The following is an 18,861-nucleotide window of genomic DNA, read 5'->3' as shown; positions in this document are numbered from 1 at the left end:
GCATCCGCTGTACCCGGTGTGGCTTCCTCTACATCGGGGAAACCAAGTGGAGACTCGGGGACCGCTTTGCAGAACACCTACGCTCGGTTCGCAACAAACAACTGCACCTCCCAGTCGCGAACCATTTCAACTCCCCCTCCCATTCCTCAGACGACATGTCCATCCTGGGCCTCCTGCAGTGCCACAACGATGCCACCCGAAGGTTGCAGGAACAGCAACTCATATTCCGCTTGGGAACCCTGCAGCCCAATGGTATCAATGTGGATTTCACAAGTTTCAAAATCTCCCCTCCCCCCACCGCATCCCAAAACCAGTCCAGCTCGTCCCTGCCTCCCTAACCTGTTCTTCCTCCCACCTATCCCCTCCTCCCACCTCAAGCCGCACCTCCATCTCCTACCGACCAACCTCATCCCGCCCCCTTGACCTGTCCGTCCTCCCTGGACTGACCTATCCCCTTCCTAACTCCCTACCTACACTCACCTTTCCTGGCCCCATCCCCGCCTCTTCGACCTGTTTGTTTCCTCTCCACCTATCCTCTCCTCTATCCCTCTTCTATCCGCCTCCCACTCTCTCCCTATTTATTTCAAAACCCCCTTCCCCTCCCCCTTTTCTGATGAAGGGTCTAGGCCCGAAACGTCAGCCTCTCTGCTCCTATGATGCTGCTTGGCCTGCTGTGTTCATCCAGCCCTGCACCTTGTTGTCTCGGATTCTCCAGCATCTGCAGTTCCTACTATCTCTAAGCCTTAAAGCTTGTCTGTTTTTGCATTACTTGTCCTGTTGCCGTTATTTTAACTGTGGCACTGTTTGATCCTGGCTTTTGATTTCTCTGCCCATCACTTTTCTTATTCCCATTTTTATCTTTTGTTCTTGTCCTTGCATCCCATTCCTCTGACCTCTTGCATAGGTTCCCATTCCTCTGTCAAAGGAGGAGGCTTATAAAGTTGCCAAAAATATTGCAAATCTGAGGATTTGAAAGATTATAGAATTCAAAAGTAGGACTAAGAAACTGATAAAGAGAGGACAGAATATGAATGTAAACCATTATCAAACATAAAACTGGATCGTAAAAGTTTCTTTAAGTATATAAAAAAGGGAAAGATTATCAAAGATAAATGTAGGACCATAACAGGCAGAAACCAAAGAATTTATATGGGGAAATAGAGAAATGGCAGAGAAACTAAGTATTTTGTGTCTGTATTCATGAAGAAAAGTACAAGCAGTCATTGAAATAATTGAGATCCAAGAGTCTGAAGATCTGAAAGAAATTTGCATCAATAAAAGCTTGTATTGGATTGAAAGTTGACAAATCCCTGGCGTTTGATCGTCACCCTAGAGTTTTGAAAGAGATGGGTACAGAAATTGTGGATAAATTGGTACCTTTTTAAATTCTATTAAATATGCAATGATGCTTACTGACTGGAAGGTTACAAATGTAATCTCATGGTTTAAGAAAGGAAGGAAAGAGAATTACAGATCTGTTAGCCTGATGTCAGTAGCAGGGAAAATACAAGAATCAATTGTAAAGGATGTGATTACTGGGCATTCATAAAAACTATAGTTTGATTAGGCAGAGTCAACACAGGAATATTAGTAACAGAATCAATAGGGTAGTATTAATGGATGTGGTCTATTTGGCTTTTCACAAGGCTCTTGATGAAGTCCCATAAATAAGGTCAGTAAACATGCATGATTGGGGTTAATATATGAATGTGGATTAAGGATTGGTTAACAGACTGAAATGGAGGGCTGGATCTTACCATATTTACCATAACCTTATCATATTACGATATAAGGGGTAGCACTGTCGTTAGCATTTCTGCCCCACAGCACCAGGGACCAAGTTCAATTCCAGCCACGGGCAACTGTCCGTGTGGAGTTTGCACATTCTCCCCATGTTTGTGTGGGGTTTCCTCCAGGTGCTTGGTTTCCTCCCATAGTCCAAAGATGTGCAGGTTGGATGAATTTTCCACAGTAAATTGCCCATAATGTCGAGGCATGTGCAGGTTAGGTGGATTAGCCATGGTTAAAGTGGGTTTACCAGGACAGGATGGGGGTGATTGGATGCTCTTTGGAGGATCGGGGCAGATTTGATGGGCTGAATGGCCACTTTCGCACCAAAGAGTTCTATGATTCTATGACATTTTGGCTGTGTCATTTTCATGGAGTTTCATTAAAGGTTTCTTGCACTATTGTCCCAAACATGCCTCATTCACTATCTACCTTGCCTTTGTGGTGCCCATCTCATCTGATGCTAGCCCCATTCTCCAGAACTGGAAGTACTTGTCATTGCCAGGACAGCCTGGCATCCCTATCACCGGTGCCATATTTAAAAGGCTGTTGCATGCCTGGTTAAGTGCTGGCACTCTGGAGCTGCCCTACCTGTTTCTGCACATTCTTTCCTCAACATTGCAAAGAAAGGGGCACATTGGTACGTCACTTTGCCATCAGGACCTTAAGGTCCCAGTAGATGGGATGGTGCAAAGGAGAGCTGTCACCTCGCCAGAGGAGACAAAGTCACCATAGCAGGCCAACTTGTTCCGGTCACCACCCTGATTGGTGCAATCTGACTCCCAGGGACTCAAGTCCACCAATCTTGCATGCCCTCTCTACATCTTCTTCATGCAGGTCACCTTACCACCTTGCCTGTACCACACCCCTTCCCAAACAACCTGTACCAGCACTAAGTGCTGTGCCAGCCACTTTCATTTCACTAAATCCATCCCTTGGTCCCATTGCAGGATAGAATAGCCCATAACAGAGCTGAAAGGGCCATGATACTGGTGGAGTACCTGACATTTAGCTCCTTTACCCCTATGAGGAGAGGATCTTGGAGTTGGCCAGTGAAGACTGGGACCTCCTGTGGCAATGCAGAAACCACTGTCTCACAGTGACCGGGTGAGGCGCTCTGTTCATTGCTGGGCTACTCTCCCACTATCTCCTCTGCACATTTAACATTGCCACAACATCCACCCCTTGGTTACTACATTGTTTCTTGTCTCCTGCAGGTACTATCATGGCGGCCACAGTGTCTGCTGTCAAGAGGATTCCCCTGTGAACTATGCCCCCCTCCACCTCTGGAGGAAGAGAGCATGGAACCCTCAGAGGAAGCACTGGCAAAGTTGCCTCCTGCAGCTCCTAGAGCTCAAATACTGATGATCTTTTCTAGATCAGAGGCGGGAGCATCTGCTGGTGAGCACTTCACTGCCATATCTGTGCAGTTGGTCGAGGAAGAAACATTTGGAGGACTGCTGGAGACCAGGTACCTGCTGAACCCCAGACAGGAGACTGTGATCCCATTGTATTGGCCATTTAAGACTTCATTCAAATGGTCCAGCAGGCAGGTTTGTGGAGGGGGCAATGGCTGCGAGATAACAGCAGTATCATGGGGACTGTGTTGTCTCAGCTATGTGACAGTCTGGTTGCCTCCATAGACAGTTGGCAGCTGCCATGGAGAGCCAAGGTTCAGCTGTCACAGGGTCTACACTCCATTGCCTGAGCCAGTGGTTCCCCAGGACAAATAGTAAGGTGACAGGAGGATGGGGGAACACCTGACCTCATTGCAGTTACCCCTTCATCAGAAGGAGACAGGGTGGTGCCAGGACACGCCCAACTGGAGGAGGAACTAAACACATGCCCTCTGGAATTCCCCTCTCAGGACACTCCAGAGGTGACTGGACTTTCCATCCTGATCCTGACAAAAATGTTTATACATAGGCAGCTGTGAAATCAATGTAGCATGGTGTTTGACAGCAACATGGCCTTGATGCTGACAACTGTGACAAGTTGCCTGGCTTTTTTTAACCTTTATTCATTCATTGCATGAGGTGTCGCTGCCTAGGCAGCATTTATTACCCATCCCTAATTGCCCAGAGGGCAGTTAAGAGTCAACCACATTGCCAGATGTCACATGTAGGCCAGAATGTCAATTTCCCTACCCTGAAGGACATTAGTGAACCAGATGGGTTTTTCCCCTAACAATTGACAATGAATTCATAGTCATCATTAGACTGTTAATTCCAGATATTCATTGAATTCAAATTCCACCATCTGCCATGGCAGGATTCGAACCCAGGTCCCCCAGAACATTGTCTGGGTCTCTGGATTAACAGTCCAGTGATAATACCACTAAGCCATCACCTCCCCTCCATTGTGGCAGCACTGAACAGCAGTACTATAGGCCGAAATGATCTGGCAGAAGAGGAAAACAACAAAAAGTCAAAGTAAGGTAGGGATACTGCAAGCATCTAGTTAGACACAAAGTGAATGAGAACTAAGAGAACTCTGACGTGCAGTCAGGTCCAGTCTGTGAATTGGGTGTCCGTGCATGTAGTGTACAGAAGCATTGAAATGATAGTTGCCACTGTATTCCAAAGTGTAAAGTGTACTGTAAGTGACAGGATGGCACAGAGAGGCTAACACATGTCGGATGCCAGCATCTGTGGACGTAGAGAATATGCAGCTACTACTCTAGACCCTGCCACAAAGATGTTAATCTAGAATAGCGAGTGGTGAAGGGTAGTCTCTAGGTAACTACTCGGACTATCATGTCAGGAATTCTTGGCATCTAGTTTTTACCAGTTTTGTGGTAAGATAGAAGGCTATGTATTAATGAAGGTGAAAATAAGCAATAATCCCCATGAGTAAGGCTCTTGTTGCTCCCTAACAAGAATCTCACTTCAATGTCCAGCATTTTTGGAAAATGCATCTAGTTTCTCCTAGTGTTGAGATAGGCCTTGCTGGACTTCTCATGTGACTCTCCCGGGCTTCTCACCGTAACCCGTGCTATTCAGGGCCTGGTAAGATTTTGTCCGAAGTGTGGGAACAAATAAATCACTTCATATTGGCAGGCTGTGACCAGTGGGTCACTGCTTGTGACAGATTTTGGACCCTAGATGTTCAGAGACTATCAATGATTTGGATGTGAGAACCATTTGTAATTTTTCTAAGTGTGCAGATGACACAATAATTGGTGGGAATAAGGATGCAAGAGGGTCCAGGGGAAGTGATGACATAGTGGTATTACCACTGGACTAGTAATCCAGAGACCCAGGTAAGGTTCTGGAGACTGAGGTTCCTGTCAATCCTGCAAAGTCTTTCTTAGTAACATAAAGGAGCTACTGCAGTCTGACATAATCATGCCTTACAGGCAATGTCACAGATACCACCATCACCATCCCTGGGTATGTCCTGTCCCGCCAGCAGTACAAACCCAGCAGAGGTGATGGCACAATGGTATACAGAAAGAAGTTGCCCAGGGAAGCCTCAACATGACTCTGGACCATGAGTCTCATGGCATCAGGCCAAGCCAGGAAATCTAGTTTTAATTAAACTCCTTAACACCACACTCAGTTGAATGTGGCTTTGCCATCAAGGGCAGTCACTCTCATCTCACCTTACCTCTGGAATTCAACTGCTTTGCCATGTTTGAACCAAGGCTTTTATGAGGTCAGGAGCTGAGTGGCCCTGGTGGATTAAAACACAGGCCAGGAAATCTCCTGCTGATTACCATGTATCATATTCCATCTCCCTCACTCTAAGCATTCATTCCTAAAATTGAGGTATCAACCTGGAGAAGTTGTAAAACAGGACAACGTGCATGCCAAACACCATGGAGTTAGGGGATTCTGTAGCCAACAAATCAGAAGTAAGCCCTGCAGTCCTGTCACATCTAATCATGAATGGTGTTGGACAATTAAACAACTCCCTGGAGGAGGAGGCTGCACAAATATCCGTAGCCTCAATGATGGGGAAGCTCAGCATATCAGTGCAAAAGATAAGGCTGAAACATCTGCAGCAATCTTCAGCCAGTGGTCCCCTGCATTACAGACGCAAGTCTTCAGCCAATTTAGTTTACTCCATGTGATAGCAAGAAGTGGTTGGAGACATTTGCTGCAAAGGCTATGGGTTCTGACAAAATTCTAGCACATAGTACTGAAGACGTGCTCCAGAATTTGCTGCTCTCTGTAGCCAAGCTGTTCCGGTACAGTTACAACACTGGCATCTACCCAACAATGTGGAAAATTGCCCAGGTATGTCCTGTACACAAAAAGCAGGACAAATCCAACCCAGCCAATTACTGCCGCATCAGTATGCTATTATCAGTAAAGTGATCGAAGGTTTCATGAACAGTGCCATCAAGTGGAGGTGCTTGCCTGATGATATTATAGTTAGACTGTTAATACAGAAAATCAGCTAATGTTCTGGGGACCTGAATTTGAATCCTGCCACAGCAGATGGTGGAATGTGAATTCAATTTTTAAAAAAATCTGGAATTAAGAATCCAATGATGACCATGAAACCATTGCCGATTTTCCTTCACACGACACCAGGTTATAGTCCAACACGTTTATTTGAAAACACAAGCTTTTGGAGCCTCAATCCTTTTTCAGGTGTTACTGAGACTCCAAAAGCTTGAGTTTTCAAACAAACCTGTTGGACTATAACCTGACGTCATGTGATTTCTGACTTTGTCCATCCCAGTCCAACACTGGCATGTCCACATCATGATTTTCCTTCAGGGAAGGAAATCTGCCATCCTCACCTGGTCTGGCCTACATGGTGACTCCAGACCCACAGCAATGTAGTTGACTGCCATCTGAAGTAGCCTAGCAAACCACTTAGTTCAAGGGCAGCTAGTGTTGGGCAATAAATGTTGGCCAGCCAGCAAAGCCTATGGCCCACAAGTGAATAAAAACAAAAAGCAGCACTTGCTCAACCTACTCATTGACAGTCATTTGGGTTCCACCAGGGCCACTCAGCTCCTAACCTCATTAAAGCCTTGGTTCAAACATGGCAAAGCAGTTGAATTCCAGAGGTGAGGTGAGATGAGATTTGATGGCAAAGCCACATTCGACTGAGTGTGGTGTTAAGGAGTTCAATTAAAACTAGATTTACTGGGAATTGGGGGAAACTCTTCAGAAGTCATACTTGGCACAATGGACGATGGTTGTGGTAATTAGAGGTCAGTTATCTAGCTTTAAGATCTCTCTGCAGGAGTTTCTCAGGGTAGTGTCCTAGGTCTAACCATCTTTAGCTGCTTGATCAATGACCATCAAGATTCAAAAGGGAAGAAGTGCGGACAGTTGTTGATGACAGCACAATGTTCAGCACCATTTGCGATTCTGAGATCCTGAAGCAGTCCAGGCCCAAATGCAGCAAGACCTTGACAAGATCCAGGCTTGGGGTGCCACACGTAGTAAGTAATATTTGCACTGCACAGTGGCACATGATGACCATCTACAACAGGAGAATCTAATGATTGCCCCTTGACATTCATTTGTATAACCAGTACTGAAGCCCTCAGTATCAACATCCTGTAGGTATCATTGACCAGAAACGTAATTGAACTAGACATAAACGTACAGAGGCTAGGAATCTTGTAGCAAGTAACTCACATCCTAACTCCCCAAAGGCTGTCCATCTTTTACAAGGCAGAAGTCAGGAGTGTGATAGATTACTCCCCACTTGCCTGGATGAGTGCAGCTCCAACAGCATTCAAGAAGCTTGACACCATCCAGGTCAAAGCAACCCACTGTATTGGCACCACATCTACAGACATTCAGCCCCTCAACCACTGACACTCAGTACACATTACTGCTTCTATCTACAAGAAATTCAACAAGGCTCCTTAGCCAGCACCTTCCAAACCCATGACCATTTCCATCTAGAAGAACAAGAATAGCAGATACATAGGAATACCACCCCACCTGCAAGTTCCCCTCCAAGGCACTCACAGTCTTCACTTGGAAATATATCGCTTAAATTGGTTAAAAAATACAACAGAACAAATTCTTATTTTCAAAATTTTAGACAAGTTGTGTTTAAAATGTTCTAGAAAGCCAAGTAAAATGGACCAAAAGGTGTGATATGGTACCAAACTACATAATTGTCATTAATGGATATGATCTTTCAGAGTTGCTGGGTCAAAATCCTGGAACTCCCTGCCTAATGGCATTGTGGGTATATCTACGTCAAATGGACTGCAGCAGGCGAAGAAGTCAACTCACAGTCAGGGGCAACTAAGAATGGGCAATAAATGCTGGCCAAGCCAGCACCACCGACTACCCAAGATATTTTCAGACCCTTCATTTCATTAATATGAAACTGTAACTGTTGAAGTAATTGATTGTTGTTTCAGAACTATTGCACTGTAGTAAATTGTATTGATGTTTCCTCTTGAATTCTCCTAGCGAAAAAGAAGAATTTGCCAACAAATGTTACTGATCGTAAGATGTTTCCACTCTACTGGTCCCCAGACAGACATGGAAATGAATTTCCCCCAATAAGAGGAACACCAAATTGTGGACCTGGCCACTATGACACCTATCTTGTATGGATGAATTTTTAATTTTAATTTCACCATTCATCGTAAAACAAGAGAGTAAATGTAGATACAGGATGAGAACTAAACTGTTTAAACTGTTTTAAAATATTTTGAGATTGTGCTCACTGACCCTAAACTGCCTACAAAGGGAAACAATCTTTCTGCATCCACCCTGTCAAAATTTCTAAGTATTTTGTATGTTTCAATAGTGTCTCCCACTGTCCTAAACTCTAATGAGTACAGGCCCAACCTATTCAACCTATCCTTCCATACCCGAGACCAACCTAAGAAGCCTTCTCTGAACTTCCTCCAACAATGGTAGATCTTCTCTTAGATAGAGGGATCAGAACTGTCCACAGTGTTTCAGCTGTGGTCTGACCTGTATCTTGTATAGTTTTAGCAATTTTTTATATTCCATTCCCAATGAAATAAAGACAAAGCTTTGATTTGCCTTCCCTATTAACTGCTGAATGTGGATGCTAGCCTTTAGTGATTTATGCACTAGAACCCCCAAATCCTTCCATGCTGCAGCATTCAGCATTCTTTCCTCATTTAAATAATATTTGCTCCACTATTCTTCCTGTCAAAGTGCATAACTTCATATTTTCCCACATTATATTCTACCTGTCAAGTTTCTGCCACTCATCTAATCTCTATTTCCCTGTGTAGAGTATGATTATCACTATTTGCCTTCCCACCTATTCTTGTATCATCTACAATCTTGGCGACAAGACAGTCACATCCATTACAAGTAATTAATATAGATTATAAATAATTGTGGCCCTACACTGATCCCTGTGGCACTGCACTCATTACAGGTCACTATCCTGAAAAAACTACATTTATGCCAACTCTGAATTCTATTAATTAGCCAATCCTCTATCTATGCTACCCCCAATATTATGTGCTCTTATTTTCTTAAGTAGCCTGATGTATGGTATCTTATTAAATGCTGGTTGGAAATCTAAATATGCTACATTTACTAGTTCCCCTTTATCAACCTTCTTGTTTCCTCCTTAAAGAACAGAAGTTATGTCATGAAAACATGCTGACTCTGCTTGATTATATTATAAGTTTCTAAATGCTCTGCTATTACATCCTTTCTAATGGACTAATAGTTCCCCCAACTGCAGAGTTAAAAGCTGTTTTTCTTGTCTCCCTCCTTTTTTGAATAAGGTTATTATATTGATAGTTTTTTAGTTCAGTGATACTTTCCTGAATCCAGGGATTCTTGAAAGATTATGACCAGTGCAAGCACTTTCTCTGTAGCTACTTCCTTTAATATCTTAGGATGCAACCCATTAGGTCCAGAGGATCTATCAGCCTTTTGCTCCACTTATTTCCCTAGTACTTCTTCTACAGGTGATAGTTATTACATTTATTTCCTCCCCATTCCCTCACCTCTTCATTATTCAGTATGTCTGAAACGCTATTAGTCATGAAGACTGATGCAAAGTATCTGTTCAAATCCTTTGCTATTTCGTAGCTCCCCATTATTTCTCCAGCCTTGTTCTCTAAGGGCCAAATGTTCACTGTTGCCTCGATTCCCTTTTATATATTTGAAGAAGTTTTTACATCTGTTTTTGAGTTATTTGCTAGTTTACCTCCGTGTATTTTCTCTCTCAACTTTATGCTCCTATTTTGTTGGCTTTTATATCTCTTAACCCTTGAATTTCCCTATAATCTTTGTAACCTGTTGTATGTTTTTTTCTCACTTCGATCCTATCCTTAACTTCCCTGGCTACACAGGGTTGGTTTATTCCCTTCCTAGAATCCTTCTTCCTGGGATATATCTTTGCATGAGTCATGACCTTTTTTCAAAAAATATCTCCTGTTGTTCATCCACCGATTTTTTTTTTTTTTTTTTTGCTAAACCCTTTCCCAGTCCACTCCAACCAACACTACTGTCATTTCTGTGTATTTACAGTTGTTTTCAACCCAAGCTTTTCACTCCTAAATTTAATGCTACTGTCCCCTAGAGGACTTTTTTTCATTCATAGGACGTGGGTGTGGCTGGCTAGACCAACATTTATTGCCCATCCCTAATTGCCCAGAGGGCAGTTAAAAGTCAACCACACTGCTGTGGGTCTGGAGTCACATGTAGGCCAGACCAGATGAGAACAGCAATTTCCTTCCCCAGAGGATATTAGTGAACCAGATGGGTTTTTTTCCTGACAATTGACAATGGTCGTCATTAGATTCTTAATTCCAGACTTTCATTGAATTCACACTTAATCATCTATCATGCTGGGATTTGAACCTAGGTCCCCAGAACATTATCTTGGTCTCTTGATTAATAGTGATAATACCGTTAAGCCAATGCCACCTTCTATTTATTTTTATTCTGAGATCATTCATTAAACCTGTCTCATTGCACATTATCAGATCCAAAATAGCTCAGAGTCTTCTGGAGCAAAGTGTCCAGGTAATCTTTTCCCTCCCTGATGCAGTGCAATGTGTACAGCTTATAAAATCAAATACTCAACACAGATGCAAAGTTACTCAAACTTACAGATGTAACGTGCTACAGATGTGATCACTATGGATTACCACAACTCCTACATGGTACAACTGCAACACATCATCCAATTTATTGTCTCTATTGTAATCAAATATTAATTAGAATCACTACCATCTGTGGTTTTTGCACATTATTGTCAGTTCGCTTTTTAATGCACTAGAATCAATTTTATGCCTAACAAGCTATTAAAAAAAAGGACTGAAGAGCTGAGCACAAACTATAGACTTTAGTTTCTCTTTAAAGACTAGAATATTCACCAATCAGCTACATTGTTGGGCAAAAATCAAACACCTCTCTCCTTTTTCCAGTGAACTTCTTGAGACATTTAACTCATTGGGTTGGATACTTATACAGGTGTGTGTTCCACACATGCCATGCCTGTCTTACACAGTAAATGAGGTTCCAGTTTCAGCTACTTCTCAATTTGGCTGCTCTCCTAATACAGCCTTTGAAAATAAGCTTGCTCAAATAAGCTTCTAAGTACAGAAGTAAACAATTTGATTTCTCTTTAAGCAAATCACAAATTACAATCTAAATTAAGTTTCCACAAGGTGAAGATTTAGACACTTCCATACCCAGCAAATGCACACACTCATTCTAGGTGTCAAGATAACCAGGAGGTTTAAGCACCTTCTTTTCAGCAACATGCTTAGAATGTTATTAGCCAGAATTAAAGTTAGTTATCTGATGATAAAGATAACCCATTCAGAATATATGGAATTTTATACTGCAGGCAACTGGGTTAGTGATAGAAGCAGATTTTAATGGATGATGTGACATATTTCATTAAATCCTTAACCTAAAAGCTATGAGAGGAGGAGATGGGGAGGGCCTCAAGTTCATAACTCTACTTTTAAACAGAGTGAACATATGAGATGTGATATACAATATGTAACATCTTGAAACACTTGAATGAAGAGAACATTTTTTCAAAACAATATTTTGAGAAAATAACTGAATGAAATAGTGAACGCTCATGCATCGGTTCATCTGGCTGCTAAGGGCAGAAATGTTGGAAATATTTTGTGAATATTTCTCTTTACTATTTCCAGAAAAAAAATAAATAAATTATTATTTTATGTTTAGGATTTCATTGGAACTATCAAACAAAAATAATCCTTGCAATTTATCTTCACCTCATTAGTGGACTGACCGAACCATTATTGTGAATCTAGTCTCATATAGGCAAAATTGAATAAGGTTAGCAGATTTCTTTCATTAAAGAACATTAGTGAACCAATTGAGTTATTTTCCAAGAATCTGTTAATTTTATTGTCACTATTACCCCCTTTTCTAACTTCAGATTTATTTAAGTAATTACAGTTAAATTGCAGCAATTTATTCAATTTGAATTACCGTTTTAGGATTATCAGGTGTTCTGGTGTCTTACTCCAATGACATAACCTCCAAGCCACCATCCCACTCATCTCATTAGTCTCTGATTTATGTTTTATTTTGCAGACAAATAGTTTGATTGATAACTTAGAAAGGAAACCAGAGAGTAAAATGGGCTATGTACTAGGAGCAAGAACGTCGGTTCGATTTCTGCCGAAGGTAGGCTATGAATTTGCAATAAGAATTAATTTTAAAAATACATATATGTATTTCAATAGTTGGATTTGAACTATCTGACAGTGAGCTTTTATAAGGGTGGAAGTCTGGCTGGCTAAGAGGGTGACAATATTCAAACCTGAAATTCAACTAAAGAAAACTGGAAACTGTTCCCCCTTATGGTAGAAGAGCATTGTTTTAAAAGATTGTCATGTTTTAAATGGTTCACCATGACCAGTGTCTATAATCTGACACTCCAGATGACTGAAAGTGTCTGCTTCAGAATGGATAGAAGGCAAAGACTTCAGAGCAGTGCTCAAAGTAGTCAATGTACAAATTATGTTGTATCTTTGCTCAGCTTTAACTTCTTCCAGGCTCTTTCTGGACAGGGGAGGAATGCAAGTGTTATAGTGCCAGCCCATTCTGCTGTTAAAGCTGATGCTGGAAAGTGAACGGATGTGTGTTTAATGTGGCTTAGCCACTGATTGTTTCATTTGTCTAATCTCAGATCTTTCAGAGATTAGTATGTTGCGGCAGTTGAATTGCAAGATCCATGTCCTGGTCATTTAGCAGCATATTGTACACTAACATCAATGTCATGATTCTCTTATATCTCTTGGCCCACTTCGTTGCTGGAGGTAATGTCTGCCTAGTCGTTTAATTGAACTGACTGGGTCCAGGAAAAGGTGTGGAGATGGTACCAATCACTGAGTCCCTTGCCTTAATGGAATCTGGGCTCAGACAGCACTGCCCCTTTCTCAAGTGATGACCAGAGGAAGGCAGTCCTCACACATCAGAGATAGATTGGTATGAGCTGCTCCTCCAAACACAGGCTGTTTCTCACTCACAGCTGCTAAAACTAGTCTGTGAATGGCCAAGTCGTGTGCAATTATCTGACTAAGCCATAGTTGTAAAGTGTATCATACTGAATCCTGAGTTTTCAATGTGCTTTCTAAATAGAGGCATGGAGTACAAAAGCAAAGAATTAGAGCTGAACCCATACAAAACAACTCAACATCACTGTGATTTATGGTTTCCAATTCAGGGCACTAGAAGAATGTGAAGGCTTTGTAGAGGGTTCAGGAGAGATTTAACAGAATAGCTCCAGGAAAAAGGGTTCGCTGAGAAACTGGTGTTGTTCTTCTTAGAGCCAAGAAGCTGAGGGGGTTTTATAGAGATGTATAAAATCATGAAGAGTGTAGATAGACTAAACAAGCAACTGTTTCCACTGACTAAAGGATTGACAATCAAGTAGCTTAGATTTAATGTAATTTAGGTCAACTGGCAAAAGAACCAGAAGTGACACAAGGAAAAACTTCCACCCAAAATATGCTTAGGAGTTGTAACAAACTCTTTCCATGATATAGTGGTGGACAGAGATTCAAATTAGAGTTGAAAACTTAATTGGTTAGTTGTTGGTGAAAAACATGAGAAAGAAAACATGGGGTTGGGCAGTGTGATAGTGGTATGACTGATTGGATATAGTTTGGAAAGTATTGGCACATGCTGTATGGTGTGATTGTGTTGCACTATGCTGTACTATAGGTTCAGAATGCATTGCAATGGTGTTTGATAAAAAGCTATCGAGGGTTAAAGGGTGATGCTGGGAGGTGGGAGGAATGTGAACAAGGTCCCTAGAAACAAGAGAAGGCCCATGATGCATGATTTCTCTCCCAGGCTCTCTGAATTGACCCCATAAATTGTTGCTCACACATCTACATTGATACATATTTTAAACTATCATTTAAAATGTTTGATCACTGCACAGCAAAATTTTGTTTAAATTTTAGAGAAAACACTGAGTCCCTTGCCTTAATGGAATCTGGGCTCAGACAGCACTGCCCCTTTCTCAAGTGATGACCAGAGGAAGGCAGTCCTCACACATCAGAGATCGATTGGTATGAGCTGCTCCTCCAAACACAGGCTGTTTCTCCCTCACAGCTGCTAAAACTAGTCTGTGAATCGCCAAGTCGTGTGCAATCTATAGGAGAGATGTTGTGAAACTTGAAAGGGTTCAGAAAAGATTTACAAGGATGCTGCCAGAGTTGGAGGGTTTGAGCTATAGGGAGAGGCTGAATAGACTGGGGCTATTTTCCCAGGAGTGTCGGAGCGTGAGGGGTGACCTTTTAGAGGTTTATAAAATCATGAGAGGCACGGATAGGGTAAATAGATGAGGTCTTTTCCCCAGGGTGGGTGACTCCAAAACTAGAGGGCATGGTTTAAGGTGAAAGGGAAAAGATTTAAAAGGGATTTAAGAGGCAACTTTTTCACACAGAGGGTGGTGCATGTATGGAGTGAGTTGCCAGATGAAGTGGAGGCTGGTACAATTACAACATTTAAAAGGCATGAGGATGGGTTATATGAATAGGAAGGATTTAGAGGGATATGGGCCAAGTCCTGGCAAATGGGACTAGATTAATTTACGATATCTGGTTGGCATGGATGAGTTGAATCAAAGGGCCATGCTGTATATCTCAATGCCTCTATGACTAATTGCAATTCATCTGACCAATATCCTTTCTGATGCATTCTTGTTGATGCCTAACTCTTTGTCCATAAGATTTGTACACAACATGTTACCTCTATTTTTGTTGTTGTCCCTCCATCACTTTATCTCGGTTACCATTTCCTATGTATCACTTTTTTGGTTTCTCCTTTAGCAGTTGTCTCATTCTCATTATCTTCACTTTGTCTTCCGCCATGTCCTTCCTTTTGTGTCTGCTTTTCATTTGTCTCTGCTGCTGTTTTGTGAATTGTATGTTTTTTTTAACCTGCTCTAAACAGCTGACTGTATCACCTGGCCCTGCAGTATATCAGAGAAGATTGGGAATGGATCGGACTTTCAAGCCATCCAGTGTGCCATTTGGTTCTTCAACTGCAAGAAGTAGACAGAGTTCATTGAATAAATTGGTGGTTCCTGGGTATGTAAAGCTATTAAAGAACAGATTTATTCCTATTTGTAACTGATCTCTTCATTTACAGAAGGTGTGAAGTTTTTAGTTAGAGTTGTTTTCTTTGTGGCTTTTGTGAAATTAGGAGTCAACAATAATGAATCAGATCCAGGTCCATTATATACCATTTTCACAATGGTATCATAAAGTGATTGTAGACACTTACTTTTAATAATGGCTTCCATTTCCTGAAAAAGCTTGTCTTTGGAGAGATTATTTTGGCCTATACTGCGCTGCATCAGTTTCATACTTTAGTTCATCTGGGTCATGTAAACATACAAATTGAAAACAGAGGTAGACCATTGGGCACGTCAAGCCTGCTCCACTGTTCAATAAGATCATGGCAGATCTGGGATTTTTTTTGTCGGATGTGGGCATCGCTGGGTGGCCAGAATTTATTTCCCTTCTCTAGTTGCCTTGAGAAGGTGGCAGTGAACTGCCTCCTTGAACTGTGGCAGTCTGTATGCTGTGGATAGATCACAGAGAGGGAATTCTGGGATTTTGACCCAGTGTGAGTGAAGGAATGGCGATGTATTTCCAAGTCAGGATGGTAAGTGGCTTGGATGAGAACTTGAAAGCGTTGGTGTCCCCATGTATCTGCTGCCCTTGTCCTCCTTGATGGAGGAGGCCTTGGGTTTGGAAGGTGCTAAGGATCTTTTGTGTTTGTATTTTGAATTCCATTTTCCCATTTAGTCCTAATAACCTTTGATTTCCCCTGTCTAGCAAGTGTTTATCTACCAAACTTTCTGTTAAATATTTCCTGGAAATGAATGTACTTAATTGACTTGTAGATAAAACCTCATGGATGGATAATACATAATAGGAACCACTTAGGCCTCTACAGTCTGTACAAAAACAAACTAAACAAGATAATTAATTTAGAATTTTTAAACAAATTTAAACAACTATTCTTGTTTTGGATGAATTGCATTTTTTTAATCCAGGTTTACCACATGTGCTGAATGTAATAATTCCTTTTAAATCTATTTTAGATATTTTAGACACAAATAATAAACAGTTACATTAGTTTCTAAATTGATATTAGAGTCATCTGTACATCCAGGACTAATAGATGAATTTTGTGATTTTTTTTAGCCCTGGTACATATCAGCCTAATGAACAAAGGAACCAACATGTAACATGGCCAATGAAATTTGGTGCTCCAGACTGGAATTTGGTTCCAGCTCCAAAAAAGCGAACTTTGAGAATTGAGGTATGGTTAACAAAGTGTTAAGAATGTTCTTTTGAGCCTAATTAGTCAAGCACAGACAAGAATTAAGGCAAAATTCTGCACACAGAATCATAGCCATAGATTCATACAGCACGGAAACACACCCTTTGGTCCAACTTGTCCGCGCCAACACTCATCCCAATCTGACCTAATCCCATTGCCAACATTTGGCCCCATATCGCTCTAACCCCTTCCTATTCATATATCTATCCAGATGCCATTTAAATGTTGTAACTGTACCCACGTCCACCATTTGCTCTGGCAGCTCATTCCATACATGCATGACATTCTGTGTGAAAAAAGTTAACCTTCAGATCCTTTTGTTGGAAATCTGAAACAAATGCAGAGAACGCTGGAGAAACTCAGCTGGTCTGGCAGCATCTGTGGAGAGAGAAAAAGAGTTAAAGTTTCTGGCATGCCTGGCATATATAGATGTATAAAATTATGAGGGGCATAAATAGATAGAGAGGAAGGAATTTTTCCCCTTTGTGGAGGAATCAATGATCAGGGGCAGGAGGATTACAGGAGATGTAAGGAAAACAGTCATAACATTTAAGAAGTACCTAGAGGAGCACTTGTGATGCCAAGGCATATAAGATAAGTGCTGGAAAATGGGAATAGAATAGTTGGGTGCTTGTTTCTTAACCAGCACATACTTGATAGGCTGAAGAGACTTTCTCTGTGCTGCAGATCTCTACGACTCTTCTTCAGAACTTCCATCTAAAGAAGAGTTATACCAGACTCGAAAAGTTTCTCTCATTTCCAGTGTTTTATGTTTCTACTGTCAAGAACTAAGAGGTTTAAAATATTACAGAAAAATAATAAAATAAACAAATACTGAATACTTGTAATATTTGACTCAAGAGTTAAATCATGAGGCTCTCAAGATAACATGCAAGTCTTTCTGATTTCATGAAGGATGCTTACCAAAGTACAGCTGAGGTCATGCAAACCCAGTAAATCAAATTTGATTATACTGATGCTGTGTTAGATTGGTTAATCTTTGCTTTAATGGTGCCAAGAAGGGTTTCAGCATGCCTGGTCAAGAAAAGGGAAGCTGGGGTTTCCTTTCCTGATCACTGTCCAGCCATACCTGTTGAAAAACTGTGTGTAGTTGCAGGTTGAGGATTGAGCTTAACCATTATATGCCATGATCAGGTAACTTGATAATGCTTACTGTCTAAATTTGCAGAAGAATGGCAAGGTACCAGCATATGTCTAATATCAATAGAAAATATCAGCATGATTCAGAACTTTCAAAAGAAATAAAACAATACATTTTAAAAAAAACTAATTCAATTTTAAAATTTGCTTTATTTTTAGCTTGCCAGTGACAAAGAATTTCGGAAACACAGGAACAGAGTGGCATATTTCAGCTTGTACTTCTGATAATTTCAGAGCCTAGAATATTAAATACAATTCTAATCCCTCAGAGTGCCAATCACCACCATGCCAAAACATGATGCGTTATCTTTTAAGTGTGCGAATGTTAAGAATGGAGTAATTCATATAAATGTGTGATTTGTGCCATTTTTAATATCTTACTCTGTAATTATGTGCCTGTCATGCATCTCATTAAACACATTCAAATTACTGAATAAATTAGTTTCTATCTTTCATTTTTAAAATGCATTTTGTTTACACTGTTGAAGAATGAAATGTCTCAATGCACAATTTCAAAGGTATATTGACATTGCAATGAATTGACCGTGACCTGAACAGTGTCATTTTGACTATAAGATTTTTCCGCAGCCAGAAGGTTGTGAGTTGAAGACCAAATGCCGGATTTCAGCATAATTCTAGGTTGATGTTCCAGACACTGAAGGAGTCCTTTATTACCAGTCAGTGTTTTTTGAATGCAATGTCAGATCTATTCAGATAAATGTGAAAGATCACATATTATAAAATAAAACAAAGGATTGCAGATGCTGAAAATATGAAACAAAAACAGAATTTGCTAGAGAAGGTCTGGTAGCATCTGTGAGAAGAAAACATAGTTAACATTTCAAGTCTGGTTACTCTTCATTAGAATTGTTAGCAGCGAGAAAAAGTTGTATTTATGCTGAAGCTGATATTGGTGATGTTAAGGGTGGGGAGGTGGGAGAGAAGTGCGTGGATAGGTGGAGATGGAACCTAGAGAGAGATATGAAAGGGGTAGATAAACAAGTGATTATGGATAGCAGGCCAGGACAGAAGAATAGCTGAATAAGTGATAAATAAGAGCTAAGAGTAGGAAAAAAATGGGTGAGCTGTACTGAGTACATGGGAATGGGTGACTGTTCCC

The 18,861-nt window shown here is 41.1% G+C and overlaps 1 protein-coding gene across 1 annotated transcript in view; it reads left to right on the top strand.

Annotated features, from left to right (window-relative positions):
* LOC109926788 (protein pitchfork) overlaps window positions 1-18,152 on the top strand; it is a 19,989-nt gene extending 1,837 nt beyond the window's left edge. The window contains exons 2-6 of the mRNA XM_048612166.1: window positions 8,190-8,329; window positions 12,306-12,398; window positions 15,180-15,316; window positions 16,442-16,559; window positions 17,901-18,152. Coding sequence (XP_048468123.1) covers window positions 8,190-8,329; window positions 12,306-12,398; window positions 15,180-15,316; window positions 16,442-16,559; window positions 17,901-17,966 — 554 coding nt within the window. The 3' untranslated portion in view covers window positions 17,967-18,152. The remainder of the gene's footprint in view (window positions 1-8,189; window positions 8,330-12,305; window positions 12,399-15,179; window positions 15,317-16,441; window positions 16,560-17,900) is intronic.
* The last annotated feature ends 709 nt before the right edge of the window (window positions 18,153-18,861 follow it).

This window comes from Rhincodon typus, chromosome 25 (assembly GCF_021869965.1).
Source record: "Rhincodon typus isolate 14 chromosome 25, sRhiTyp1.1, whole genome shotgun sequence".
Taxonomy (NCBI): domain Eukaryota; kingdom Metazoa; phylum Chordata; class Chondrichthyes; order Orectolobiformes; family Rhincodontidae; genus Rhincodon; species Rhincodon typus.
Note: the sequence above shows the minus strand (reverse complement) of the source record. Positions and strands in the feature narration are given on the sequence as shown.